This window comes from Pteropus medius, unplaced genomic scaffold (assembly GCF_902729225.1).
Source record: "Pteropus medius unplaced genomic scaffold, Ma_sr-lr_union100, whole genome shotgun sequence".
NCBI lineage: Eukaryota > Metazoa > Chordata > Mammalia > Chiroptera > Pteropodidae > Pteropus > Pteropus medius.
Window position 1 is genome coordinate 11,967,125 of NW_024349801.1, and position 27,507 is coordinate 11,994,631.

The 27,507-nt window shown below is 35.5% G+C and overlaps 1 protein-coding gene across 1 annotated transcript in view; it reads right to left on the reverse strand.

The window, feature by feature from the left end:
• The window catches only part of CNTNAP4 (contactin associated protein family member 4), a 222,609-nt gene that overhangs the window by 145,070 nt on the left and 50,032 nt on the right, over positions 1-27,507 (reverse strand). The window contains exon 3 of the mRNA XM_039888850.1: positions 8,187-8,380. Coding sequence (XP_039744784.1) covers positions 8,187-8,380 — 194 coding nt within the window. The remainder of the gene's footprint in view (positions 1-8,186; positions 8,381-27,507) is intronic.

Consider the following 27,507-nt stretch of genomic DNA (forward strand, 5'->3'; position numbering starts at 1 on the left):
CCAGTATATGCTTACATCATCTGTTTTTGAGGGCCATAAATTACTCCATTGTGTGGAGGTACTATAATTTACTTAAGCAAGTGACCTACTGCTGATGGATTCAATCAATATTATTTTGCTATTACAATGTTGCAACGAATATCTTTGCATGTGTTTCCTTTGCACAGTGCAAGTGAACTTGCAGGATAAATCACACGAGCTGTTTGAGTTGCTTTTTGGTGTAGATTGTATATTCGGGTAGATTTAAAGCATTAACCAACGTTGTTTTGTAATCCCTTTCTTCGGTTTACTAAAATCAATCATTACCTTCTAAAGAGTTTGTACCTATGTATTCTCCCACCAGCGGAGCTTAAGTGTGCCTTTTTTTCTCCTATGCCCCGTGGCAGTGTTTTCTTGTCTTGAATCATCTGACTTCTCCTTCAAAATGTTGATTTCGTAACATATGATACTTGAACATATAGCATAGGGGATACTTAAGCCAGATTCTTTGATATCAAAATCTTGTCCTGCCTAGCTATGTGGCCTTGGAAGAATAACCTCATCATACTTCAGTTTTCTTAAACAGGAACTAGGCATTGTCATAGTACCTAACTCATTGGGTTGTGAAGATTAACTGAATAAATATCTATAATGCATGTAGAATAGTGTCTGGCATATAATAAATATTGAATAAATGGTCATTCTTCTTGTTTCTTAAATGTTCTTTAAAATACGTTTTTAGCTTCTTCTTGTGTTAAACAGTAGTATCCATAATACGATGATAAAGTAGTAAAAACTTTTTAAGAAAAGCCATTACTATTTTAATAGTGTCACTATTAAAATTAAAGATAACATTATTTTGTTACATACAACAACTTGGAAAATTATGTCTTGAATAAAACTGTGGTCCCAACATTTTAAGAAGTGCTACCTGACACCTATTTCGATTTGTATTTCTTCAATATTGAATGAAGTTGAGGACACTTACATATTTATATATCATGTTTTTATTTCTATGAACTGCCCATCTGTATTTGGACTCTTTTTTAAACCAAAATGAAGCCTAATCTTTTATTATTAAATTTAAAAAAATGTTTTCTACATATGCTAATAGAATTTTTTGTGGTAATGATTATGTTCTAGAACCGCATTGTCCAATACAGTAACCTGGCTTAATATAGCTAATGAGAACTGAAAATGTGGCTAGTCTGACTGTAAAACTTTGTTTTTAATTTAGTTCATTTTAAATAATAAAAAATTTTACATTTAAATAGCCTTGAATAGCTATTAGCTACCATATTAAACAGCATAGCTTTAAATTTTAAGGGAATTGGGCCTTTCTAATTGGAGAGACAGAGTTAACATCTGGTTTATAGCTTTTTTTTTTACCTAGCCTAGCTCTTTAGCCAAATCTTTCTTGCAACATATACTCAAGAAATCTATACTGTATCTAAGATGAATTGATTTCCTGCTGGTTATGTTTTATACTGAACCTAAACACCTGTACTTAGTTGTCAAGTTTGTTTACTGAATGATCCAGTGGTCCCAATACTTTGCAGCAAATTGGAACCACCCTTGAACTATTTTTTTAAAATCTCAATACTTGGGTTTCCACCTCTAAATATTATTTAATTGGCATCGATGCTGCCTGGGCAACAGAATTAAAATGTGCAGTAAAATTAGAGAACCAGACATAACCTGCGATCAGTGAGTAACCCGGGATTGGCGAGATGCATGTACACCAGAGAACGGGGTTGTCAGGTGTCTCAGAAAAGTTCCATCATTAGCAAAGTATATAAGCTGAGGCACCTAGAGCTACGGCTTTCCTGATCTGTGATGATGGCACACAGCTTTGTTCGTTGTGACCATATTTATCAAGGTGTTGGGATAGTTAGAAGCTGTTCAGTATAACTAAACACGCATTATGCTGTTGCTGTGTATATTGTGCTGTTGCCTATCCTCGATCCTTTTTTTAATCTAAGTAAACTTGCAGGTGAGTGAATATTTACGCTGAGAACCAATCTTAACCCAAGACTACTGATGCTAGAGAATTAAGTGGGCATTGCCATCATATAGAATAAAAATATTTTTCAACTTATGCTCTTTCTTTTAATGTTGTTGTGCTATTTTTTTCATGCAGCTTTCTATTATCTGATTTGTCCTCTATGGCATCTGAATTTGGTTCCTTTGCTTAGAAAGACATGCCTCTTCCAATATTATATGTATATCTATAAATTTTCCTGTGTTTTAATACTTTCTTTTCTGTGTCTGTATTCTTGTTAAATATTCAATTCTTCTGGAATTTATTTTGATATAAAAATGTTATTTATTTTTCAAGAAGCGATAGCTTACCAAGTTCCATATTAACTAATTTATATTTCCTCACATATTTTCGATGTTACATCTATCTTAGGCAAATCCTAAGTGTATTTGGACTTAGTAAGGGATTTTCTATTTTGTTCTTCCACTATGTTTTAATGTGCCAGTATCAACATGTTTTAATTAATACAGATTTATAAGATTTTCCAAACATATAGATTCTCCTTACCACTGTTATTTTTGCTAACTTATCTATTTCCTCATAAATACTTCTTGTATGGAAAATTCAGAATTATTTTATTTTTATGGGTTATTTTAGGTAGAATGAGTAGATTTATAATATTGTTTCCTATTTCAAAACAGATATGTCCTTGCATTTAATCAAAGCTTCTATATCTTTTAGTAATATTCTAAATATTATTCTCATATATCTTGTACATGTTCTTTTAAGTTTGTTCTTGATGTTTTTTTTAATTTTTGGTTGTATTATAAATAGAATATGTATTGTTTTTATATTATCTAGTTATTTATACACAGGAAGATAAATTAATTACTGATTTTAAAAATTAATTTTATGTTAGGCACATTACTGAATTATTTTTAAAAGAATAGTAAGATGATTCTCTTAGATTTCTAAGGAATAAATTCTATCAGTGCTGTCTTATCTCCTCCTCCTAGCTTTATATACTCTTCTGTCCTCTTCTCTGATTGAAATATGTTGAATAAGTATGGAAATTAAACATCTAAAATTAGGAAAAAGAGCCTAATGCATTTTTTTTTCTAGAAGACCTAGTTGTCTAGGTCTTAAAGAACAATAAAGAAATATTTCAAAAGGACAGAAATGCCTCTAAGAGTGGAGAACTTTACATGTAGCCTCCTAGGACTAGGGAATTAGACAACCTAGAAGTAGGTACCTATGGCATCACGTCACAGAGACAACAAGAGGAATGGAGAAAAGAGGGTGATGTTATCACTGAACCGTCATATGGTAAAATGTGAGATATGAGTTGTAAAATGTTTTTAGAATATGTTATTCTCTAGTTGTTGTACCTACAGTTCATAGGCATTTATACATGTTTTCTGTATAATACATATTGATATAAAGTTCCAATATATGTGTGTCCAAATAAGAGACTGACATGTTACATAGAATGAACACAGATGCAATGTGGTAAAATAAACCACATGACTTGACAGAGAAAGTGTTTAGCCAACTAACTGTTCAGATCCATGATTGATGCCATATTAAAAATCCAGTCAACCACTTTTAACCACGTACTACTAGGCTAATCATTTTCAAAAGGGTGGAGAACTCATAGTTAAATACAAATATAAATAAGAGATTTCCTGAGGATACAGACTAATAATACAGACTTTCAATAAAAATGTCTTTTTGGAATTCAAGTAGAGGCACAATTGAAAGGCAGAAACAGCTTAAGGCATTCACTAGGCATTTGCCCAAGTGCTGAGGCAAATATGCCCATGTATTAAGCTTGATGATTTGACATGTAGAAACACATGGCCTTAGTACTGTCATACTTTATGTGACCACAAATAATTTTTGTAGGCTTAGGTCACTCAAATAAGGGCTCAACATAGGGCAAGGGCTACGATAGATGCAACTCATAAGGCAGAGAGTTCACCAAGCTCTCACTACACCTTCTACTTGTATTTCCGCCGCCTCTGGTTTTCTACTGAAATCTCCCAGTTGCTTATTTATTTGACTGGAGACAAATGCATGTTAAAATCCTTGCAGGTAGTGTTTCTGCCCTGTCTAGCTTATAGAGTTGAAAACTCAATCATTCACAGTGATAATAATGGCATAAGTACTTTATGACAGGTGATACTCCTATCTAATTGACTATGTCACAGGGGTTCTGTATCTTTTACCAGCCAAACCCAGAACCATAACATCATAAAATTGGTACCATCTCATTCTTTGCCCTTACAATCTGCCCAAAAAGAATCTTGGGCATGTATAAGATAGAATTTGGAAATTTGGCTAAGTTCCTGCAGATGTTGATCTACTTAAAATAATTTCTAAGATGTTAGTTTTATAAAATTTCAGCAGTTGTTCTTAAATGAGTGAAAATTATAACTTACATTTACTTTTCAATCATTCACAATAAACTGACTAAAAAGACTTTTGTTGAGGGATTTTGTTTTGTCTTCAATTTAAGAGCAATAATTTTTTGGCTTGCACTCTAATTTTTTGTAAAATATTTATATGCCATCTAATACAGTATTTGGTATAAAAACACTTATAAGCATTAGACTATAATTTTATTTTAAAGAAATGTTTTCATATTTAATTTTTAAAATATATATCTGTCAAGCTTACAGTTTGATTAAATATGGGCGTGACCTGTATGATAATAAATAAAATATTTCTTCTTTCTTTTTAAAGATTTTTTGTAAGAGGCAACAGGGCATCTTATTGATTCTTTCAGGTATATAGAAGTCTTTGTTCTCTCTAGTTCTTGAAATGGGATCAAATGAGAGAAGAATGAGGCATCCTCACTGAAGCATTTCAATCTGTGTTGATGGGTTTTATTTTATTTGTTTCTAAATTTATAACAATTGCCTTTTCTTCCTCCTTCCATCATATACTTGGATAATGCCTTATGTGTTTCCTTACTCTCTTTCATAGATTTATCTGTATCATCTGGAGCAGACTGTGAAGCTCTTAAAGAAAATTGGCATGTTTTGTTTAATTTGTATACATCCCATAATATCTGGAAAAACTTGGCAAATAAAAATACCAAAAAGAAAAAAAGAAAAACAAAATAAGCTAGGAAATACATATTTGTAAAATGATGACCAAAGGCTAAATTCCTTGCTATGTACATCAATTAAAAATTGTTTAAAAAAAAAAATCCACATTGAAGTCATCTGTTATTCCAGGTGAAAATGTCACCAAGTTTTGTTTTCCCTGCTTTGGCAAACTACACTCACACAGAGAGGGAGCTTACCTCCAAGTAGAACCTAAGTGACTGTAGAATAGAACAGAGCTCTACAGCCTACCTGGGATAAACAGGTAGCATGAGTGTATGTGTGTGTCATTATATCAACCACCATGGTCTGAGGATTTAGGATTGTTTTACCTACATGCCCAAGATTCTTATAGAGTTGAAAACTCAATCATTCACAGTGATAATAATGGCATAAGTACTTTATGACAGGTGATACTCCTATCTAATTGACTATGTCACAGGGGTTCTGTATTCAAATCCAGTCATTCATTGATTTTTTTCTCACTAATTCCCTCAACAAAAGTCATATGCCACGCTGGATGTTGAATACAAAAATGCAAAGATGAAAAAGATAAATCCTCTCCCATTAAAAAAGTTCATATTTTATAGGGGAGAGAGAAATGTACCATCCTAATTCTCAGTATATTCAACCGATACAACATAAATGTGCTAAAAAAAGGAGTAGATGGAGGGAGGAAGGAGTCACTTTTAGTTATTGTGATCATAAAAGTAACCTACAAAAAATGCATTTCATTTATTCACTCATTCCTTCCTTCCTTCATTCATTCATTCATTCAACAAACATCTAGTATTTGCCTGTGTGGGGATTTAGAGCTAGTCACCCCAAGATGTGCTTCTGTGGTATGCAGATTGTTTTGAGCTAAGGGCGATTTTAGCTTCGAGTTCAAAAGAAACTTCTCCCCCTCCCTTTAACTACCTAGAAGAACTTGAGTTAGGGGCCTTGCTCATAATAAGAGGTTATCAATGATAATCTCTTTTTGACCCACCTATATGGCAGGGCAAACTTTTGTTTACTAAATATTTGTTCTTCTTATCATTCTGCAATGACCCTTTGAAGCCTCCAATGTGCATTACCTCATTCCTAGCTCAGAATGTCTTATATACCCATGTTCCTTTTCTATCTCTCATGCATGTGGGGTCTCTGATTCGCTCATGTATGCAGGGTTTCACAAATATGTATGTATTAAATTTGGTTATTTTCTCTTGCTAATCTGTCTCATGTCTATTTGGTTATTAGGCCAGTCAGAAGAACCTTGAGAGTAAAAGAAAGGTTGTTCCTCCCCCACACCTGCAACCTGGCGGGTACTGGTAAGATTTGGGGATGCTGAGATGAGAGGTTGGAAGGTACAGCCCTATTTTTCAGTGTACTCACACTTAAGAAGGGAAGACAGTGAGTACACCAACAAATTATAGGATAATCTAAAAGATAACATTACCTTGACAGGTAATTGTGATAGACGCCATTTGTCTTTATATTGATTGGTTTGGATTAGTTAAGGGTATTATTCGTGCCGCTATTTCACCCTGAGCACCTCACCTTTGATAGGAATAGAAAAAAAGGAAAATGACACTGTCTAGGTTTGGCTTTCTCCAAGCTTGATGAACGGAAAAACAATTTTCATGGTGGAGCTATCGTTTTTTAAAATGTCAAAAACATACATTTTACTTAACACAGCTAAATATTGACATGAATTGGCTACTTCTGATCCAGTTTAAAATCCAATGCTTAATTTAGAAAATGAGTAAAAGTCCAAACACCTAGTTAAAATAAATACCTCATTAAGTTTTCACTGTTATTGGTTATTGTTTATTTTATCCTTAGTTTGAATGGTTTTCATGGAATTAATTTAACCATCATACCCAGTTTTTTGTTGCTGTTATACACAACTTCAACTTGCTTTGGGTTTTAAGGCAGCTTTTCTTAAAGATGCTAATAGGCAACTTCTTCCAGCCTAATTCTGCTCTCCAGAGAAAGAACAGGGCTACCTCTCGATTCAATTTACATCAATAAACATGCAATGAATGGCCACTAAGTTCTTCAGAGGTACAAAGGTGAGTAAATCACAGTCCATTTCTTCAATGAGTTTATAATGCAAAAAGAAGTTCCAGGAAGTTTCAAAGAGAGGCAGTTGACTGATCAAAGAAAATTATCATTATGTGCCCAAATAGGCTTCCAAATTATCTGTGTGCTAAGAATGATGCTCCATTAAGTTACTCATTTTCTCTTGTTCTGGCAGCTCAGCCAGAGAGGGGATGGGGAGGAGGGGTATGGGGGAGGACAATTGTTCTTTGATTGTAGTATGTTGTTCCTGGCCCATGTAAGATCTGAACCAATATTTTTCTACACTAACAAAGAATTCCATTCTTCGCCACCAAGCAAGCTTCCTTTAGCTTTCTTCTTCCACCAGGTGTTGCTATACAATCTGTCAACTATAAGTTATACTCACTTTATTACTAAGTGCCCCCCTCGACAGTCTCTCTCTTATAGGAGCTGTGCTCGTTCACAAAACACAGCGTTTCACATACTTACACATTTTAAAAAGACTAGAGAATGGTTTATATATAAATCATATATGTGTATATATGTATACATATGTATATATTATATATATATATAAATACTCCAAATATTCTATATAAAAAGCACCATATACTAGAGAAGAGAGAGGGAGAAAGGGAAAAAGAATGGAGAGGGAGTTGAATTAATTCAGAAATCTCAGAATCATCAGAGGAAATAAAAAGAATAAATTCTCTTGACTAACCTTAAAGACAATATAAAACTACTATGTTATTGAACAAAATTTAAAAATTTTATACATGTTATGTTTATTTCTTAGACTTCCACACTTTTTAGTGGACTAATAAGGATTTCATTTTCAATTTATGAGGACTCTGTGAAATAAATTTACCTTTAGTAGTTTCATAAATTATACCATGAAATGTGTTAGAAAATTAATATTCACATATTTTTCTCTTAAAAAATGTTTTCTAAGTAATTTTGAACATTCCGCTTCTCAACTTAGGTTAAGCGTTTCATGCAGGAATGAAGTAAACATGAAGGGATGAATATCCTTCTTTCCCTGCGAATCTGTGTATTCCGTTAAAGAAACATACCCAGATGCTGTCCTCCTGCCGATACTGTTTCCAGTTCCTGCCACTATCACTGAACATCAGGAGGTAGCTGGTCACCCAGTTGGAGCTCCCATACCCTCCTTGGGTAGCCACAGCAGTGATCTCCATTCTCTCCCCAAGGTCAATCTGCAACCACTGGTATTTGTTGGACACAAGTGGAGACCAGCCACCAGCTCCTTTTGTAAAAACAGAAACAGGAGAAAATTGGCAAAGAAGAATTAGTTATAAATCTATGTTAGTGGAATAGAAACGACAATAAGAATGTATTCCTATATGGAACTTAAGAAGTCAAATTTCCAAAATATAAAACATCTCATAATTGTAGGGGAAAAAAAAACCACATGAATTTAGTTATAAATGGATGGAGGCTACGTTCATTGTGTTCATTTCTAGGTATTATAATTCCCTGACGCTAGGGAGAACTAAAGGTCTCATTAATGCCTAAAGTGCTTAATTCATCACTTGGAAATAGCATGTTCACTGCCCACATGCATGATTAGGTAATAATCCGGCCTTCGATCTCTTTGCTGAGGCCTGAATTTAAGATGGAACAAGAAAACTACCTTTGATGTCTGGTCAGATAGCTTCCTTAGAGTAAGAAGTACACCATGGAGCCTGAGAATACAAAAATGGTCAAGGAACCATCCCTCTCCTGAGTTTACAGTCCATAGGAGGAACAGACATTAAAAAGCATGTTTGAAATACAACATGAAAATTGTTAACAGTGGGGCATATGCAGGGAACAATAACACGATAAATGATGGAGCGTTCTATCCAGTGGAAGCTGGCTTGCAACAGTGTGTGAGAGACGATTAAATTTTCAGGAATTTTTCAAGCCAATTGTTAAACATAGCCATCTTTGCAGTTGGCTGTGGTGAGAGTATTTAAACCACAAAAATTGGCAATCTCTCCAAGTCAGCACCTGCCCCTACCCCAGCTAGTTTACCAGGGCACCACTGGTTCTGTTCTACCTGGGGAGAGAGAGGATAGTGGTGGGTGAGCGGTGGGGTAGGGGAGAATCATGGAAAAGATCACAAAGTAAGTTGTGCTTTAGCACTCAGAAGTGAAAAATAGTTTGTTATACATTCAAGGAAGTATGGGTAGAACGAAGTTTCCTGTTTTATTTAATTCAACGCGCACCAGAAAATTATAGATATGACTACTGCATGTCTTGTTAAGATGTTTCATCCTTCCAGTTTAATATAATAATAATTTATTTGAGGAATTTATTTATCTTCAGTAATGATGACATTGCTGACTGTATAAGCAATATGTAATCATTGTAAATGTCATGAAATAGCATTTGACACTTTTTAAAATTCATAATTACCTAATATTTGATACTATTAAAATGTAACATATCATATAACATCCTAGTAAGACTATTAATACATGTTTTGTTTCTCTCATTTTTTTGCCATCCACCTTAAGAATCTGTTAAGGTCTGTCATTTTATTTATTTTTTATTAAGTTTATTGGGATAACCTTGATTAATACAATTACATAATTTTCAGGTGTACATTATAATTTGACATCAATATATTCCATTGTGTGTTTACCACCCAAAGTCCAGTTTCCTTCAGCTACCATATATTTGATCCCTTTACTCACTCCACTCTCCCCCTATACCCGCTATATTTGACCCCTTTTGCCCCTGCTCCTCCCCCATTCCCTACCCTCTGGTAACCACTAGTCTATAGTCTGTGTCCATGAGTCTCTGTTTGTTTGTCCTGTTCATTTGTTGCTTTTAGGTTTCTATCCCACATATAAGTGATATCATGTGATTTTCACCTTTTTCTGTCTGGTTTATTTTGCTTAGCATGATTATCTCGAGGACTATCCATTTTAGATAGAGATTACCATTAACTTATACACAGTTTTTATTCAAGCATTATCCTTGACATCTGTGCCCTGTTTCATAAAATCTTGAATACAGGCTCTAGCTCAAAGAAATGTTCAATAAATGTTTGCTATTATGGTGTAGCACACAGCATTATGAGATCTAAAGGGAAACATCTATGTTAACAAACTGTTTTTATAAGATTTAAAAACTATTTCGATGGCAGACACAAGACAGTGACACTCTGTTAGATGAAAGGCAGAACTTTTTGTTACTTACAGCTCCAAAGAAGAGAAAACTGCCAGTCAGGTCCATACAGGAAGATGCACCCACAGAAAGGGTGACAAGTTGGAGATGTTGGGACAACTAATGTATGGCAAAAGGGGTGGGGTTAGGTGGGTTTTGTGGGCTCCTGTAAATTGGCTAATTTGAAGAGGTTCCAGGACATAGGGTTGTCCCTGGTTGTCTAGTACCTGACTCCAGGGAGATTGGAATTGATGGGCACATGAGGGGAGTGGTCAATGGGTCAATATTTCCCTCTACTGTCACAGCTCATTGTACTGTTCTGCCTCAGGACCCAGTGAAAGTTTGGAAGTTGAAAGTCTTCTGGGGTCTGATGTTAACCAATCATCCTTGGTCCTCTTACTGCTGCAACTGCCCATCTGTTTGTACTTTTATCATATTTTTACATAGGAAAGTTGGAAAAGAATAAAAGACATGCCCCCAGCCAGTCATTATCTTAACCTGACATTTCTACATTTGGACTTTTATCCATATCAATTTATACCTCTAAGAAAATACTGATTATTTTGTTTCTTGCTCTTTCTAGCTAATTTTAATGGTTTAAAGTTAATAATGAAGATACATTTTTATTTTTTTAAATTAATTAATTTTTTATTGAAGAAATGATTAAAAAAATTTTTTCATAATGATGCTCTGGCATTTTGATACTCCTTTACAGACCAGTGTTTAAAAAGTAAACACGAGAGAGAAGCACAGAGAAGGAAAAAGGATCGGGGTGATTCTAGTGAGTTAAAACAGGATCATCAATTCTCATCAGGAGAGAGGAACCTCTCACTGACCACTCTCTCTCCTCGGCATCACTCACTGTGATAGCTGCACTAACCAACGTTAAACATTCACAATTAATTGACCTTGAACATTTCAATTTCTCACCTGTGGTGAAAGGTACTACTGATATGCAAGTTAAGCTCTATCATTAAGGAGGTACACCAATAAAGCAATGGAAATTTGGATGCTCCAAGGCTTTACCAAGTGAGTTCAGCATGATAAGTCATCAGCAGGGAATCCAGACCCCCACGTGGTTTTTGAGCTGTGCGGCTTTGCAGATGCACGTGGTGTAAGTGTGTTATGGAGTGTTATGCTTGTTCTCATTTTAAAACAAATGCCTAATAATATAGAAAATGCAAATATAGAAATAGACAGAGAGGGAGGGAGGGAGATAAAACTTGGCACATTTGGTAGTGCCAGCCTATGATGACAGGTAGACACAAGAGTGACATAACATGGATATGTGACTACAGCTGAGGTCAAACTGCACTAGCCATATGGCACCACCAAACCACTATGCCTCCTGAAGACATACTACTGTCATAGTTACTTTTTTAATGGAGAAATGATGGCTAACTCCAGCAAATTGCAAACTCTGAACTACTATAAAATAAAATATAATAATGCATTCTTTATTTTATTTATTAATTAAACCTTTCAGTTGCTGGTCAAGGATTATTCGTCCTTAATGATGTTTTTAATACACCAATATATTCAACATCATAGAAAACCAATACCTGTGAAACCAAAGGTGATCTTTTTCCATAGTTATGGACACCTTATCCCACAAAACAAAAAAACAAGAGCCTTGCGCCTCCATTCACTTTCTTCCCCACACCACAGTCTTTCTTTCCTATTCTACCCTCCTTTATCTCCTGCCTTAGCTTCCTTACTGAGATTTGACGTAATAAAGTTTCGTAAATCTTTTCAAACAGAAACATGTCTTGACTCTTCATGTAACAGCCTGAAAACTCACATTTAAAAATAAAAACCCTCCCCATTAATGAGACTTTTAAATTAAGTATTGTAGTGTTGCTATGAGCATTAAATTTAAAAACATATTAAGTACCTATTGATTTCTCTCATACACAGCAAACATGAGAATACATCACCTTTCGACCTATAAAACAACTATTGTCACCAACTCCAAACAAAGAGTTATGATCACAATAAAGCTGAGCTTTGAAAAGGTTTAGTTACTGAATAGCCACAAAACAGTTTCTCTTCTATCTGCTGCCTACCACTTTTAAACATCTGATTCCTAAGGAACTTGCTTCTATAGTACGTATATGTTGCTGTGAATTGTCAGGAAAGAAAAGCCCAATAAAAATTATTCAGTGCCTGTTTTATGCTAAGTACTCTACTAGAAATTTTATGTACCATATTAAACTTAATTATTAAAATTATCTAGTGAGATGAAATATGTTTTAACATCTTTTCTTTTCAAAAAAAAGTTTTAAAAAATGATTTATAGAGGCTAAGCAAATTTTCCCAATATTATGCAAATCATTTTAATATAGATGAGAAATTACTTACTTTTAAAACAACTTAAATCTGCATAAGGATCTTATTTTAAAAATCATCTCCTTTTAAATTCCTTACCCCTGAAATAATCAAACAACGATTTTATCCCAAGAATATATTCAAATAACTTATTCAGTGTTATTTAAATGTAAATAAGTGGTTGGCTAAATTGTATGTAAGGCCCATATATCCTGGTCATATAATTTCAGGAAAGTGAAAAGAAAAATTGAAAAAAAATATATTCTTGGCAGAAGCCTTAAAATACAGAAAAGAATCACTTCTCACTCCTCCTAATATTAAAATGGCATGACTTCCATTCCTGGTGGTCATCAATGAAGGTGACGAGTTAACAGAGTTTATCAACTTTGTACGGGTAGGAACTACACAGAAAGGGGAAGTCATATTTCTTTCTCAGGATTTAAAGTCTAAAAGGACACAGATGTTCAAGGGCTCAAAACATAAGTGAATATGGTTGAATGACAGTCCTAGCTACCATTAGGGCATCTACATTTTTAGAAAATTATTGGCTTAATTAAAATTATCAAAGAAAAATTTCCTTCTAAGATAATTACTTTTTTTCACATGTGATTTCATCTAGATTTCCCCAAGAATCCAAGGTTGCCCAGATCATTTTGATCTTGACATTAAATTACAATAGCGTAAGAAAACGGAAAATACATTGTACCAATATTTGTCTGTCTCCCTTAAATGGTGTGCGGTGTCCCCGAGCCACCATTTAAAACTCTTTAACTGCTTTGTGTTCTTACCAGCGCAGTTCTTTTTGCCGGAGGAAAACATGACTCTACTGATGCTGGGTGCATTGCTGTTTTTTCTCAGGTACATTCCTGAATCTTGGCACTGCCTCCCCTGGTCACAGTGATCGTTACAGGGATGGTCAGGTCACCTGAGTCAAGCCAGTAGGGCAATTCTAAGATTTCGTTGGGACAATTGGAGAAGAAGCCCTCTTTTCTGCTTTGAATGCTGAAAAGATGAGATGTAGGCATCAAGCGGTAGGAGCTATTATTGTGGAAAGCCTGCCTGAGTGAAGGCAACACAGCAGGAGGCAGAGTTGGGAGATGAAGTGAGGCCACGTTCAGGTGGCATGGTCAGCACCCCTGAGTTCCATCGTGCCTCTGCCGTTGCACCCCTGTGCCCTCCTGTGGCACAAGCCTCTCCCACTCATGCAGAACCTGCTCAGGGCCACTGTTCCAGCAATTCTCTCTCACCTGCTTCATGACTTTTTTACCTTTAGTGGGTCATTCACTTCAAAGTACAAGTATGCAATTATTTTTCCCATTTTAAAAGAAAAAAAAAAAAAGAGCTTCTCTTGACCCCACTCTACTTTTTTTCTGCTTTTTATATTAACATTCTTCAAATAAGATGTTCAAACTCACTCTTTGCAATTTTTCTCATTTTGTTCTCTTAGGCCAACTCCAATTAGAATTTCACTTCATACCACTTAACTGAAACTGTTCTTGTCAAGATGGCCAAAGAACATCATGTTACTAAATCAAAAGGTCAGATTTCCATCTTCCTATCACCTGGCCTATCAGTGACATTTGATACTTTCTACGACTCCAAATGCCTGATATACTTTGTTCACTCAGCTTCCACAAAAACTCATTCTCTTCTTTTTCCTCCTCAGTCTTCATTTTGCTCCTCGGTCTCCACTGCTGGTTCTTCCTTTTATCTCTTATCATCTCTTAAGGTTGAGATGCTCCAAGGTCCTGTCTTTGATCCTGATTTTTCTCTATCTACATCCACCCCTGGTAACTTCTCGTAGCCTCATGAATTTAAATATTATCTAAGTGCCAATAGTTCCCTAATTTATATGTCCACCCCACACCTCTTCCCTGAACTCAAGACTTATCTATTCAACTCTCTACTTAATATCTTGAACATTTTCCAAACCAAACTCCCATTCTTCTCCCAAATCCTACTCTAGTTCACACCCTTCCCCTACTCAATTTATGTCAATTCCATTCTTCCAGTTTCTAAGGACAAAAAAAAAAAAAAAAAAAAAAAAAACAATGGGTGTGCTCAGGTATCTCTCTCTCTCAGTCTCTCTCACTGCCTGCCCTCTCCTCTCTCTCTATATATATACCACCACCATATACTGTCTCTCTCTCACCAAGAGAACAGAAAACCAAGCCAACAGAAAACGCTGTTGGTGCTTCTCACTTCTTCAGAATCATTCTGTTTCTCTACCTTCACTGGTACTCCTTCGGTTCAAGCCACATTTTTCTAGCCTGGATTCTTGCAGTAGCCACCTAACAAGTCTTCCTGCTTCTACTTTTGCTCACTAAGTTTCCGTTCTTTACAGAAATGGTTAAAATATCACTCTTGTGCTCAAAACACTGCAGTCATTCTCAATTTCACACATAGTGAAAAAACAAAGTCATCACCACGTGGCCTACAGAGTCCTACATGATCTGCCCCCATTACCTCGACCCCGTGTCTGACCTCCTGCCCTCTCTATCCCAGCTCCCTCCACTCCATCAGCAATTGCTTCCTTGAGGTTCTTTGAGCAAACTCCAGCCATTCTCGCATCTCCCGTCCCATGCTTTGTTAAGCTGTCCTTTCTGCCTGGAATGCTCTTCTCTGAGATACACTGAGCTGACATCTTTGCCACCTTCAAGTTTTTGCTCAAATCTGATCTCTCTGCTAGAGGCTTTCATTTCCTGTCCTCCTCCATTTGAAATTCCTTCCACCCAGCAATCCTAATACCATTCGTCTTACTATAAACCACTTTTTCATTTTTTGGTAGAAATTGACATCTTTATACACAGCATATAATTTTCTTATTTATTATATTTATGTTTTACCCTTTATTGTGCCAGATTAAAATGGAAGCTCTGTGAGGCCAGGATTCTTTGCCACTTTTGTTCACTCGTAGATCCTGAGTGTTCAGCACAGTGCTTGACACATAGTAGATGATTAATAAATATTTACCACATAAAGGAATGAATTAATATGTAGCCATGTGAGTATAATAAGACTGTAAATTCGTACACCAAATGACTGGTATCGCTGGAACTGGAGCCAAACTAAATAAAAGCAAAGGACACTTTTCTTTGCAGCACAGTATTTTCAATGAGATTCTCAAACTTCAGAAAGCTTAAGCACTTGGCTGATGCACACAAACGCACTCATGTACACATGCACACACATATTGACTAACAACAGCCTCAAAGTCACATGGTTTAATAACTTGTAAACTATATTTCCTAGATGTACTTACTGCCTTGTTTTTGATTTTTTGCTACAATGAAAAAGAAAGATGCTTTTTATTTCATTTCCCCAGAAAGGTTCTAAATTAATAATACCTCACTCAGTTCTCTTAGGTTTTAGTTCTTTGCTGATGATCAATTTTCCCTCCTGGCAAACTGGCAGACTGACTTTCAGTCTTTCTTCTCGCATTGCCAGATCAAACATTTCTGAAATCTTTAATAATTCAGTGGATTGAAAAGTAAATATTTACGTCCTTTTCTTTTTTTTCAGGCAGTTATTTGATTTGCAAAGTTTGTGACAGTCAAATTTCCTCTGGAAAGCTAGAATAAAATTACAAAAACACCAAATTCTGTGCCTTAATTTTTTTCACCACAGTAAGTTTTATTTCATTCAAATGAATAGTTTTGGAAAAACAACTTTTAGCACATGATGTCTAGAAATTCAGATGATAATCAGGACATGCCCATGTTTTGCTTTCTAAGCCCATTATAATACTTTTCTAAAAGTTTCTATTTAGATCTGTTCCAGCGAGGCAGGTCATTTCAGTAAATGACATCATGCATCAGAAAGAGCACACTGACAATATCCCAGAGGGTGAAAAATTGTTTTTTGCTTCCCTACCTTTATTTTTTTTAATCTTCCCAGCCAGACAGAGATGATAAGCTGTCATGAGTCAAATGTCTTCATATCACTTCTTTTGGGTCAAGAAACCAAAGTCACTCCTCTTGTACCCAGCAGACATTATTTACACGTAATGATTGAAAAAAACAGCATTACTATGGCATAATATATCAAAAGGTAAAAAGTACAAAACTAATTCCAAACATTTGATTGATTAAATCATTCACTATTTTCTCAAACTGTAAAAATGTTAAAACATATTAATACAGCTTCATGTTCCCAATTAATGAGATATATTTATTTCTAGGCTTAGCTATTCGTTGAAATCAGTCTTGAATAGGCACACTTCATTTAATACCATGATTTATTCCTTTTTAGGTGTTATTTCATTGTAAAAATTTTTATTTCCCAGGAAATGAGGAAAATTATTAGTGATGCTTGTGACCAAGACAGCCTTAATGTCCCCCAGCTTGACTAAACCTTAGACTAGTTTCTTCCTGACTATGGGTCCCTGACCTCCCTTTTCTTAGAGCCTTTAATTTAGGAAACTTGCAATTCTAAATTATTTCTCTGCCCCCTTGAGATGTCAATCTTCAATAAGCCTCTTTCTAGTTTTATTTTCCAAGAATGTCTTTCCCAAGGACCCGAGAATCATCTCTGGTAAATCGAGGAGGAACTTCTATCTCGCAGTCTCTGTGAGAGGATAGCAGCCTAACCTCCAAAAGAACCAATCAGCAAACACAAATGGCCTAATGGCCCTGACCAGCTCCCTGCATAATGTTCTCCAGTGCTTTCCCACTAGCTCGGCCCAGTGCTTAAAAACTCTTCCGCCTTTTGTTTCAATTGAACATCTCTCTCCCCTATTGCAATAGCCTTGACCCCCATTGCTATAGTCTTGAATTAAGTCTTTCCTTTAGGTTTAATTCAATGCAGTGCAATTTTTCTTTGACAGATTTTTTTTTTATTAGAACAGTGTGTTTTTTAATTTTTCTATCTACTGAATCATGTTCCCCAGAAACCATTCCACATTCAGAATCTAAGAGAAAAAGATAAAGAACAATGCCTGGAAATGAATGAGGGTCTGACTAGAAGTTAACCAGACGGATTCTTTATGGTAGTAATAGTATCTAAGACTACTGTACCTCTGATTCATCTATTAACCAAAAGAATGCCACAGCCAACTTCAGGGAATCTGAATAGCAACAAGAAGTGTCATGGGGTTGAGCTAGCAAAAGGTGCTAGCCTTTGCCAAGAGAGCAGTCAAAGGAATCCACTGGCCACTACACTTGGCAGTGCATGTCAACAAGCATCCAGGGTTAGGACCAACCCAGCCACACTCAGCAGACATCACTGACCTGGAACACAAGGATCTGGCCAATGATCTTGTGGTGGACACCAGCACAACCAACACATGCCCGGGGAGCTCCCCACCCAATTGTGCCATGGCTTCATCTGAGTTCCTCAAATGCCAACTGCCATTTTGGAAAGGAGTAACAGGAAAGATTAGGAAATCAGAAAGTGAGAGCATGTGCCTGGAAGAGACAAACAGAACCAAAAGAGGCTACTTCACCTTGCAGAGGGTAGGGAACTTGAGGTTATCTAATATGTGGGCATATATGGGAAATAGTCTCTGGAATGAAAAACACATAGGACCTCCCCACCTTAAAATAATACTCACAGCCGCTAAAATTTTGACAATACTGAAAAAAAGTGGTATTTACATGTTATTTCGCAACTTACTAACATAAGCTGCAGACTCAGAGGTTTGCAACTGGCCTAAGAAAATTAGATCAACCAATATTTCAGATCTATGTAATTAATGCATTGTAGTATCTTTATGAGTATTCTGTTTGCATTCTTAACATCCCAAAAGCAGCTAATTATGCATTTTATATACATTGTAATTTTATAAAACTATATGTGGATTGTCAAGAACAATGCTATTTGCAGGTATGTGTACATGGGTGGTCAACCAGAATCGATGGATCTATCTGATTCAAAATTATTCTGCCTTAGCATTGATACAGTCATGTTAGCATTCTAGAACAGAATTACTCAACATTCATTGGTACCAGAAGTCATTGTGATGCCCAATGAATGGTGTGTGTGTGTGTGTGTGTGTGTGTGTGTGTGTGTGTGCATGTGTATATATATGTATATATATATATGTATATATACATACACACACATATATGTGTATATACATATATATACACACATATATGCATATATATTTGTGTGTGTCTATTTATGTATATATATGTATATGTGTGTATATATATCCATATATATATATATATATATATATATATATATGCTTTAATAGATATCGCATTCTGTGGTTATATAATGGAGTGAATACAAATAGAATTTAGTGTCTGAAGCCAGCAGGTACAATATTCTCTTATGCACATATTCAATTCTAGAAATACTTTCAATTACAGACCCTTTTGCTACACAAATGAATTGCTTCCTCTAACATTCAAGCACCCTAGCCAGCTCTATCTGGCTCCTGGCTTGTATACAAATAAAGGAGCACACAAGGGGTATGGTTTTATTAAAAATATAGAGAAAAAATGTGCTCTTATGAGATTTATGTTAAAATGATAAAACATTACCATTAATTTTGCCAGTGATTGACATATGTTTAGATTTTTAAAAATTATCCTCAATTATTACAACATGTATTTCCAATAATTTCTTTACTTCATTATATAAAACGAATCAAGTTTCAATATATTCAATTTGGGGATATTATATTATGCTAAAATAGTGAAGCGTACAAATAGATGCAAATGTAACAAACCACTGCTGGGTGATTTTTCCAATCACAACACTTTTGTTTATTTATCTGATTTTAACCTATGTTTATCAACTTGTAATTTTGTCATCATATCTCCTAAACCAAGAATAAATACTTTCTAAAATTATACATTATTAATTTTTCTGTATTAGAAAGAGTAGGCAACTATTTCCCTGGCTTCACCAAGATAAAAATCATCTTATTTTGGGGGAGCATGACTGAGTCTGTCAGGATGCAGAAGGTAGGAAGTGCAGACAGAAGAGGAAAACCCAGATCATTTTGCTCTGTTTATCTCCATCCTATTTCTCTCTGTAATGTATAATGGAAAGTTCTAAACTGTCCTTTTTGATAAAAAGAAAGTCTCACAAAGCAACCTCATTTCCACTCAAACCAATGAGGCCTTTCATACAATTGTCAGGCCACCTATCATAGTTCATGCTTCTCAGTGTATATTGATCCACTGAGTCATAATAAAGTAGTGCTTCCGGCGGGGAATGAGAGTTAATGCAAACATTTTCTGGATCAAAAAAGACAGATAAAAAAAAAAAAGGTCTGCTTCTGCCAAGCCAATTTCAAATTGCTTCTGGCAATACTGCGAATCTCATCCACACCCCTGCGTTTTTCCACACACTCTGTTACCACAAAGAAGCATGTGGCAACTGAAAAATAGCATCCTAGCAGAAGCAGCTCAATGCATGTTCGTGATGATAGCCATGATAATGGTATAAAGCAAATACTTTTGATAAGCAAAATGGAAAGTCAATCACCAGCATAGATTATTATGTTGCAATTATTATTATTTTATTATATTCTTTTTCTAAAAATAAAAATGATAAAATTAAGGTCAATTTGTTGTTGCTGTTTGGAATATAGCTTCAGGGTTCAGAAGTTTACATTTTAATTTTGAAAATTAACACAAAAGAGAATCTTTTTAAAAAAAATTTTTAAATAAAAATAAACAAATAGGTGGAAAGAAAATTTGGAGGTAATGAATACACATATGGTCTCAATTATAGTGATGGTCCCATGGGAGTATACTTATTTCCAAACTCAAGTTGCACACATTAAATAGGTACAGGTTTTTATATATTAATTGTCAGGGAGAGGAAAATTTCCCCCTGTATCACTTTTGAGTTCTTATGGCTGGACTAATAATAACATTGGTCTGTTTTACAGGAGGAAAAACCATTTAATACATGCATAAGAGAGATCATAAGTGATGCTCAGAGAAAGGATCAAACCAGGAAGCTTTTTATACTTTTTAGACCAAAAAATAATAATAAATAAAAACAATAAATGTTTGAAGAACAGACAGGACAAAGAAACTTAGAATTAGGTGCTCATTAGTGATCTAAGCTTTGGGCTTGGGGTAGCAAGTTAGTGAAAACTAATAGTGTTTGTTTATATACATTGCTCGGCCTTGAACTCCCTGGCTGGTGATAAGGATGCCGCTCTCATTAGCCTCCAGGTGCAGGGAGGGCGCCTTTCACGGGGGAGATTTATCTCCTGCTTTCAGAAGGACAGAGAGTCAGAGAGGTCAGAGCGTTTGTTCTTCTTGCACTGGCAGTTTCTTAAGTAACTTTAATTCAAAATAATCAATATGTCACTGTGGGATATTTTGGGAAGGCCCGCCTTGGGCCCCAACATAATCATACCTCAATAAAGTGATTTTTAAAAATTGGCAATTTGTAATTTTAGGAAATATGAATGCAATATTTCCAGAGTCAGCCAAGCTCAATAGTTAAACATAAATGTCAAGAACTTTATATTTTTATTTAAAGGCACCGATTTTTCTTCCAACAAATGCATAACTGAGTAGAAGAATATTGTATTGTTATACACCCTTCATAAAATTTTTAAAGTCTATAATTTTTGAAAAATTATATGCAAGCCTGGATACAAGTTTCCTAGCATTTTATGCTTCTTTATATAAAAATAGGAGGGATAATATGATAGTATGGACATTATATATAACTCCCAGATGATCTGTAAGTAGAGTTTTAATGATGAGTACATGATTTTCATGATTCTTGAGATGATGCTTTAAAAAAAAAACAAAACTTTTTGTTTTGCCTTGCTAACATCCTACATCTTTAGAATATTCATCTAGGTCAGTAAATAGCTGAGGAAAAAACCATCAGGAAGAGTTTTTAGATCAGAAGTCATGATCAAAACCCTGTCACGTAAAGTAAGCTCTTCCTTCTTTAGTTCCATGTGACACTGCAACTTCTTGTTTTTCCCGACCTCTCTGGCCAGCCTTTTTCAGCATCATTCATAGACTTCCCTTTCTCTACTTTTGTTTGAAAGCTAACACAACTCTCCTCTCCTTTAACTTTACTACATTCTCAGCAAACTATGTTTCTCAATGATTAAACTATGGCTAAAATTATGAAGTTTTTGGTTTTGGATGATAAAGACTGAATCTTTATTTTTAGCTCTGACTTTCCTAAATCTGTATCCCAGCTTCTGAATGCTTCCTATATAGCTATTCATGGATGCTCTATAAATATATCAAACTCAACATTCCGAAAATGGATGCCATACTCCCGTCAAAACCAGATGGCCACATCATTTCATATCTTCAAGTCATTCAGACTAAAATCATAAGATCATTTCTAATTATTCCCTTTCAATAACAGAAATAGAAATTTCTATATGTATAGAAATTGCCAAATCTGGCCCACATTGCCTCCAAAGTGATTTTCATTGCAGCTTTTGCCTTTTCATTATTGCCACTTTAGTTTGAGCCCTTATTATTTCAACCATGGGGTTAAAAAAAATTCTTTTCTGTTTTTATTTGAAAATTGCTTGGGATATCATTTTGAGTTGAGTAAATGAAAGATTGAAAAGACATGAAAGCATTTGAGACATCTTAGTGAGGTAGAATTGGTAGGATGTGATGATCTGTAGATAATCCTTTAAATCTTAGATGTTGAGAGGGCAAGGAGGAGGCAGAGGACAAAGTCAAGGATGAAAACTCGGGAAACTTTCTGGATGGTGGTGCTGAGAGTAAGGAATCATTAGCAGAAGGAAAATCTGAAAGACGTAAAATTGAAGGAACAGGACTCCTGCAGAAATACAAAAGATTTAGGATGCTGTCGAGTGATTCGCTTTAGAATGGAGGGGCAGCTCTTCTAGGATGTTGGGAATGAAGGATGCAAGGTCAGTGGGATTTGAATAAGTTCATAGGGTTTGAGGAGGAAGACAGGAAACTGCGTTCCTGCTCGACATCCTCCCTTTCCTAGAAATCTTCAATATGCCTCTTAAATAATGAATCTATTTTTGCCGTTGTTCCCAGAGTTGTTTTGGTAATAGCAAGTTAATTACTTTTCCCTTAGTAACAAAGGCACCTTTTTTTTTGGCACAGCATTTAATACAACTTTGATCTGGCATTAGAGCTTCAGAAAACAGAAAAATTTGTTATGAAATCTATTCTCATTCTCTGCAATTTCATTTGAATTACATGTGAATTTCATTTGAATTACATCACATTCCTAGGTCTCTCATTCGACCAGGACTTTCTTTCCTCTATCTCTCAGCCGCAGCTCAAATACCGCCTCTCCCACAATATAGCTTGTTACATAAAAGAACTTCGTAGTATAAGATAACTGTGTTTATGTTTGTTAAATTAATAACTAAGAATCCAATTCCACATATTCCACATTGTCATATTTGAATCCAACCCTGTAAAAAATTTTTTGAGCTGATCAGACTTGCTATTGGGTGAACTGTTATTGTTCTAATACAGCCAATTGAGTAATTGAAATAAATTAGCAATTGAAATAAATTAGAGTCTTAGATGACTTCAGAAGGTCAAAGGGCTGTAAGAATTTAGCTTTGTAGTAATAAAGTAAAATGACAGACTTTTTTAATGATCAAAGTAGACATTTCAAAGGATCTTAAACTCTCTTTTTGCCATTTCTTTTATTAGAAACACTTCTGATTAATTCCCATGAATCTTATTTTGGAGTATCTGAATGTGTCTTGAATTCCAACAAATAAGTGAATATTGGCTGAACATTGACTTAATAAAGTATTTTACATAATTAAATGTTTTAAAATTTAAATTATGTTGGTTTGTGTATAGATTACAAAGTGGATTTTTTTTTTTGGACAATCTAAACACTGTTAACAAACACTTTTTACATCTTTTCAAAATAAGAAAAAGGCGGAAATGAGACATTAAAAGTTGAAGCAAAGAGGGACTACTATGAAGTTTTAGGACATTTCCCATTCTTAATAAAAATTATTGAAGCATAAGAAATTAGAGGGTTATGATATATTGCCTTCTTTAAAATCCCTAAATGCCATCTCTCATAACAAAGAGTCCAGAATTTATCTCCCTGATCACATTGACTGGTTATGTTTTTCAGTAGTAGATCACATATAAACTTCTCAGATAGAGAAAACTACTATATACAAGGAAGTATCAACATCATTCTAATCACCATTCCTAATACCCACAATTTACATTCTAAACACCTGAACCAAAATGTGATCGATACTTCTAATGGCCTATGCATAATTAAAAGAAATGCTAAGAATGATTCTGGATCTACTAGCTATAAATAAAAATCGCCTGTGTATTCCATAATGTACTAAGTGCCTCACTGTCCTAACTCATTTGATTCTCAAAATAAGCCTATTAGATGGAAACTTTTTTTTTTTTGGCCAGTTTTAGACGTGAATAGACTAAGAGAAAGGTGGATAACATCATCTGTGAGAGGTCACAGAGTTGTAATAAAATCAGGCAAAACCCTAAACACAGTTTGACCCCAGAGCCTGTTCTTCACATACGATGTCGCTTCCGCCGTCACCGAAGTTAATCTTTTATGAAAGAGTAAGACGACACATTAGCAGATGGCATGCATTATATCAGGAACTGAAACTAAAGTAAAAAAGTTTAGGATGTGGAAATCACTGCTGGCTGAGTGATTAGGGAAAAAGAAATATTTCATGTAGGTTCTACGGTGGGATTTTGAAAGGTCAAAATAAAGGGCTGAAGCCTCCGAAGCAGAGGAGTGACATGAGGGCAGACAAATGCAAGGCGCATTTTTCAGGATGGCAGTAATTGGACTGAAGGGAGTGAGGGGGCATGGAGAGGGCAGTGGTTATTAAGGCAGGAGAAGAGAGTGGAGCCAGACCGAAGAAACTTTCAGCGTCTGAGGATCGCTTAGTGTGTGTTTTGTGTTTGGCACACATGTGAATCACCAATTTTAGGTAAATTAATAATAAAAAAAGACCACTCACTATTTAAAATGTACAGAATAAGCAATATTTTAAGATCATTAATAATATGAGTCATTACTGACATTGTTTTAAAAGAAGAGAGTATTTGTAATCTTTTACCAAGCTATACCAAGCTTGGTGATGGATAGTTTGATCTGTGTGGGCAGCTTCCACAGCCAGTTGGTTTAAGTTCTCACTTTTCATATTTACTAAATAAAAAATCTTAACTCACATTTATATGCCACTGAGAAAAACAAATGATGTGCAGTGTGAATACCCAAAATATCATATTTATACATTTTTTAAAAAGCAACAAACAATCAAGCACTGGGAACAAGTCAGACTCTTTTGGTTCAAAAGTCTTTTGCATCACAGTCCAATTTTTTAAAAGAAATTCTAATATCTTTTTCCCAACATCATTATATTTTGGCTCATAAGAGATAAGTTCAGGTAAGTGGTATGCTGGTAGGTGTTTAATAAGTTGTTCTCTAAGGGGAAACGTCCTGCTTTGATAGCATTTGTCAATTCCTGTGGTGTAAACGTTCCCTCCATAGCAGATTGCAAGCTCCCAACCCGATGATGCTGAGTCGGGGAGAGCTGCTCACAGTGGGCTCTCACAAGACAGCAGGTTATTAATGGTATCTCAGATAAGCTACTTGAGCAAAGCAGTTGGAATCATATTGGAGTTATGAATTTCTCAGTTACAGCCTCAGGTATGAAAACTGCATTTTTTTTCCTAACTCAATCTAATTTTCTCTCTTGAGCTCCTATCCTGTCTGATGTAGAATAATTGATCTAATCGTTTCAGAGGAACTCGGTCCAATTCATGGATTACTCGGGCAATTCAGGATTATATTTCTATTACCTTCTGCTTCAAAATGCTTGCAGGAACCACCCTCCCTTCCCGCCGACCCAGGGGTTAGTCCTAGCGCAGTGGAGAGGGGGATCCCTTCATGGTCATCTACATGGGTGATGAATCATCCCAACAGTCAAGTAGCTTCCACTCTGCTCTGTGTTGATTTGTCACAGGTCAGTTGGGACATGCCTGATCCCAACATTGTGCTGTTCTTCCTCCCATCCAGGTGTGACACTTTATCCACACTCACCGCTTCACTCTCTAACTTCTGCATGCTTTCTTGGTGCCCACAGTAGCTCTTGGTTCTCCTCACATGCCATCTGGGGCTGATGTGGGGTCTTTGTCATACTTCCCTTTCTGCATTGCAGGAATGAGATGATTTAGTGACTTCTCTTGGGAGTAGGTAGTCTCCTCTCCAAGAGCCCTCCCTAAGCACTCCTTTCACAGTCAGATCATTGAATGTGAATGAAGCTTCCTACTGTACACTTAGTTTGAGGACAGAACTTCAGGGAAAAATGAGTATTTACACTTACTTGCTCATGTCTAACCCTCTTCCTTCATTTCTAAACTCTCCTCTCTTGCCCTCAGTGGAGTATGGGGAAAAAATTCTTTCAGGCTGGCCATTTCCCCTTTTAAATTATTTACATTTCGGACCTAAAAGATACCCGCTTTGTTCCCAGCTATGCAGTGATCCCTTTCTCTTTAAGCATTGGGTGGTGTAAGCCTATCTAAGCTGGGAAGGGAGACAAAGGACAAGTTGGGAAATTATGTCCATTTTCACTCCTCACACTATACCACACATAGAAATGACCTCTAAAGGAGGTATTATTGTCTTTAAAAATGTCTCTATTTCATCTTGATTAGAGGAATTTATGTGCTAACCTTTCCCAACATCAACCAGTGTACTTTAAAGCAGAAAAGCAGAATCTACTGACCCTTTTTTTGCACACTCCCCAGTGACCTCAGTTTGGTAACACTGTAATATTGAGACATGTCACTGACTGCCACTGTGCTTTGTGAACAAAGCTTCTGTTGTCTATCTAGCATCGCCTCGGTCCAGATACACAGCCTCTTCCAAGCTACAACATGGCGGACCAAATGACCCTGAATATAAGGAAAAGAACTTTCTCCTCTACCTCTAACCAGACTGAAAGGTTGGCATTTGGTCTTACACAGGCAAGAGCAGGATTAAAACTCAGAAATCAACATAGTTCTTACATTGGAGAAACCAGGAATCTACTAACATTTTCTCATAAGTTACTCCTCCACATTCAGAGCCACTAAAAATATAGTTTGTAATCGTGTCTTTTGATAGAGGAATTTGGCAAACAGCTTGTTTTACTTTGCTCCCCAAACGTTATTAGTAACAAGATGAGTTTTTGCCATTAGGAGTGCACTTTTTATGCATATTTACTTATATTCTTTTCCTTTATAGAATAAAATCATAACATTTACATTGGAAATCACTGGTTTAGTTCTTTTTTATAATTTGCAACTATTGATAGTCTCTGTTTATTGAGATATCATTCTTGTTTCCTTTAGCACTTTGTCCAAGGTTTCCTTTAGCAATTCGAGCATATTTAAGAGAGCTGATTAAAATCTTTGTCTAGTAAATCCATACCTTTGCTTTGTCTATGCAGCATTTTTCTTATTTAGATGCTTGTATGAAATCACCATATTCAAATATTCACGTTTCCTGGCTCACATGTTTTATTCTTCATGCTAAAATTCTGGTCGCACCTTATGTTTACAATGTATTCTGAATTCTATTTCTTGTAAGTTTATTTCTTTTATGCTTTTACGCATCAATGATGCATCAACCTTTATATATTTTTACTAACCATAGAATTAATACAATGTTGCACTAACTGCAAAAGAATAAATCTAGTAAATATCAGTAATAGCATGCAAACTAAGCAAGGATAGGTTAGTTAAGAGAAACCATACTCTGTCAGTGAATGATAGACAATTCTTAAATTATCTTATAGTTTAATTTCTGAAAAGTTTATGATTTGTTAATTCTTTTATCTTTGAAACTACCAAGTTATCTGCTCAACCACTGCAGAATACTAGCTGGACTTAAGAAGCATACTCACAAACACCCATACATGTCATGGAGAGGGCATTG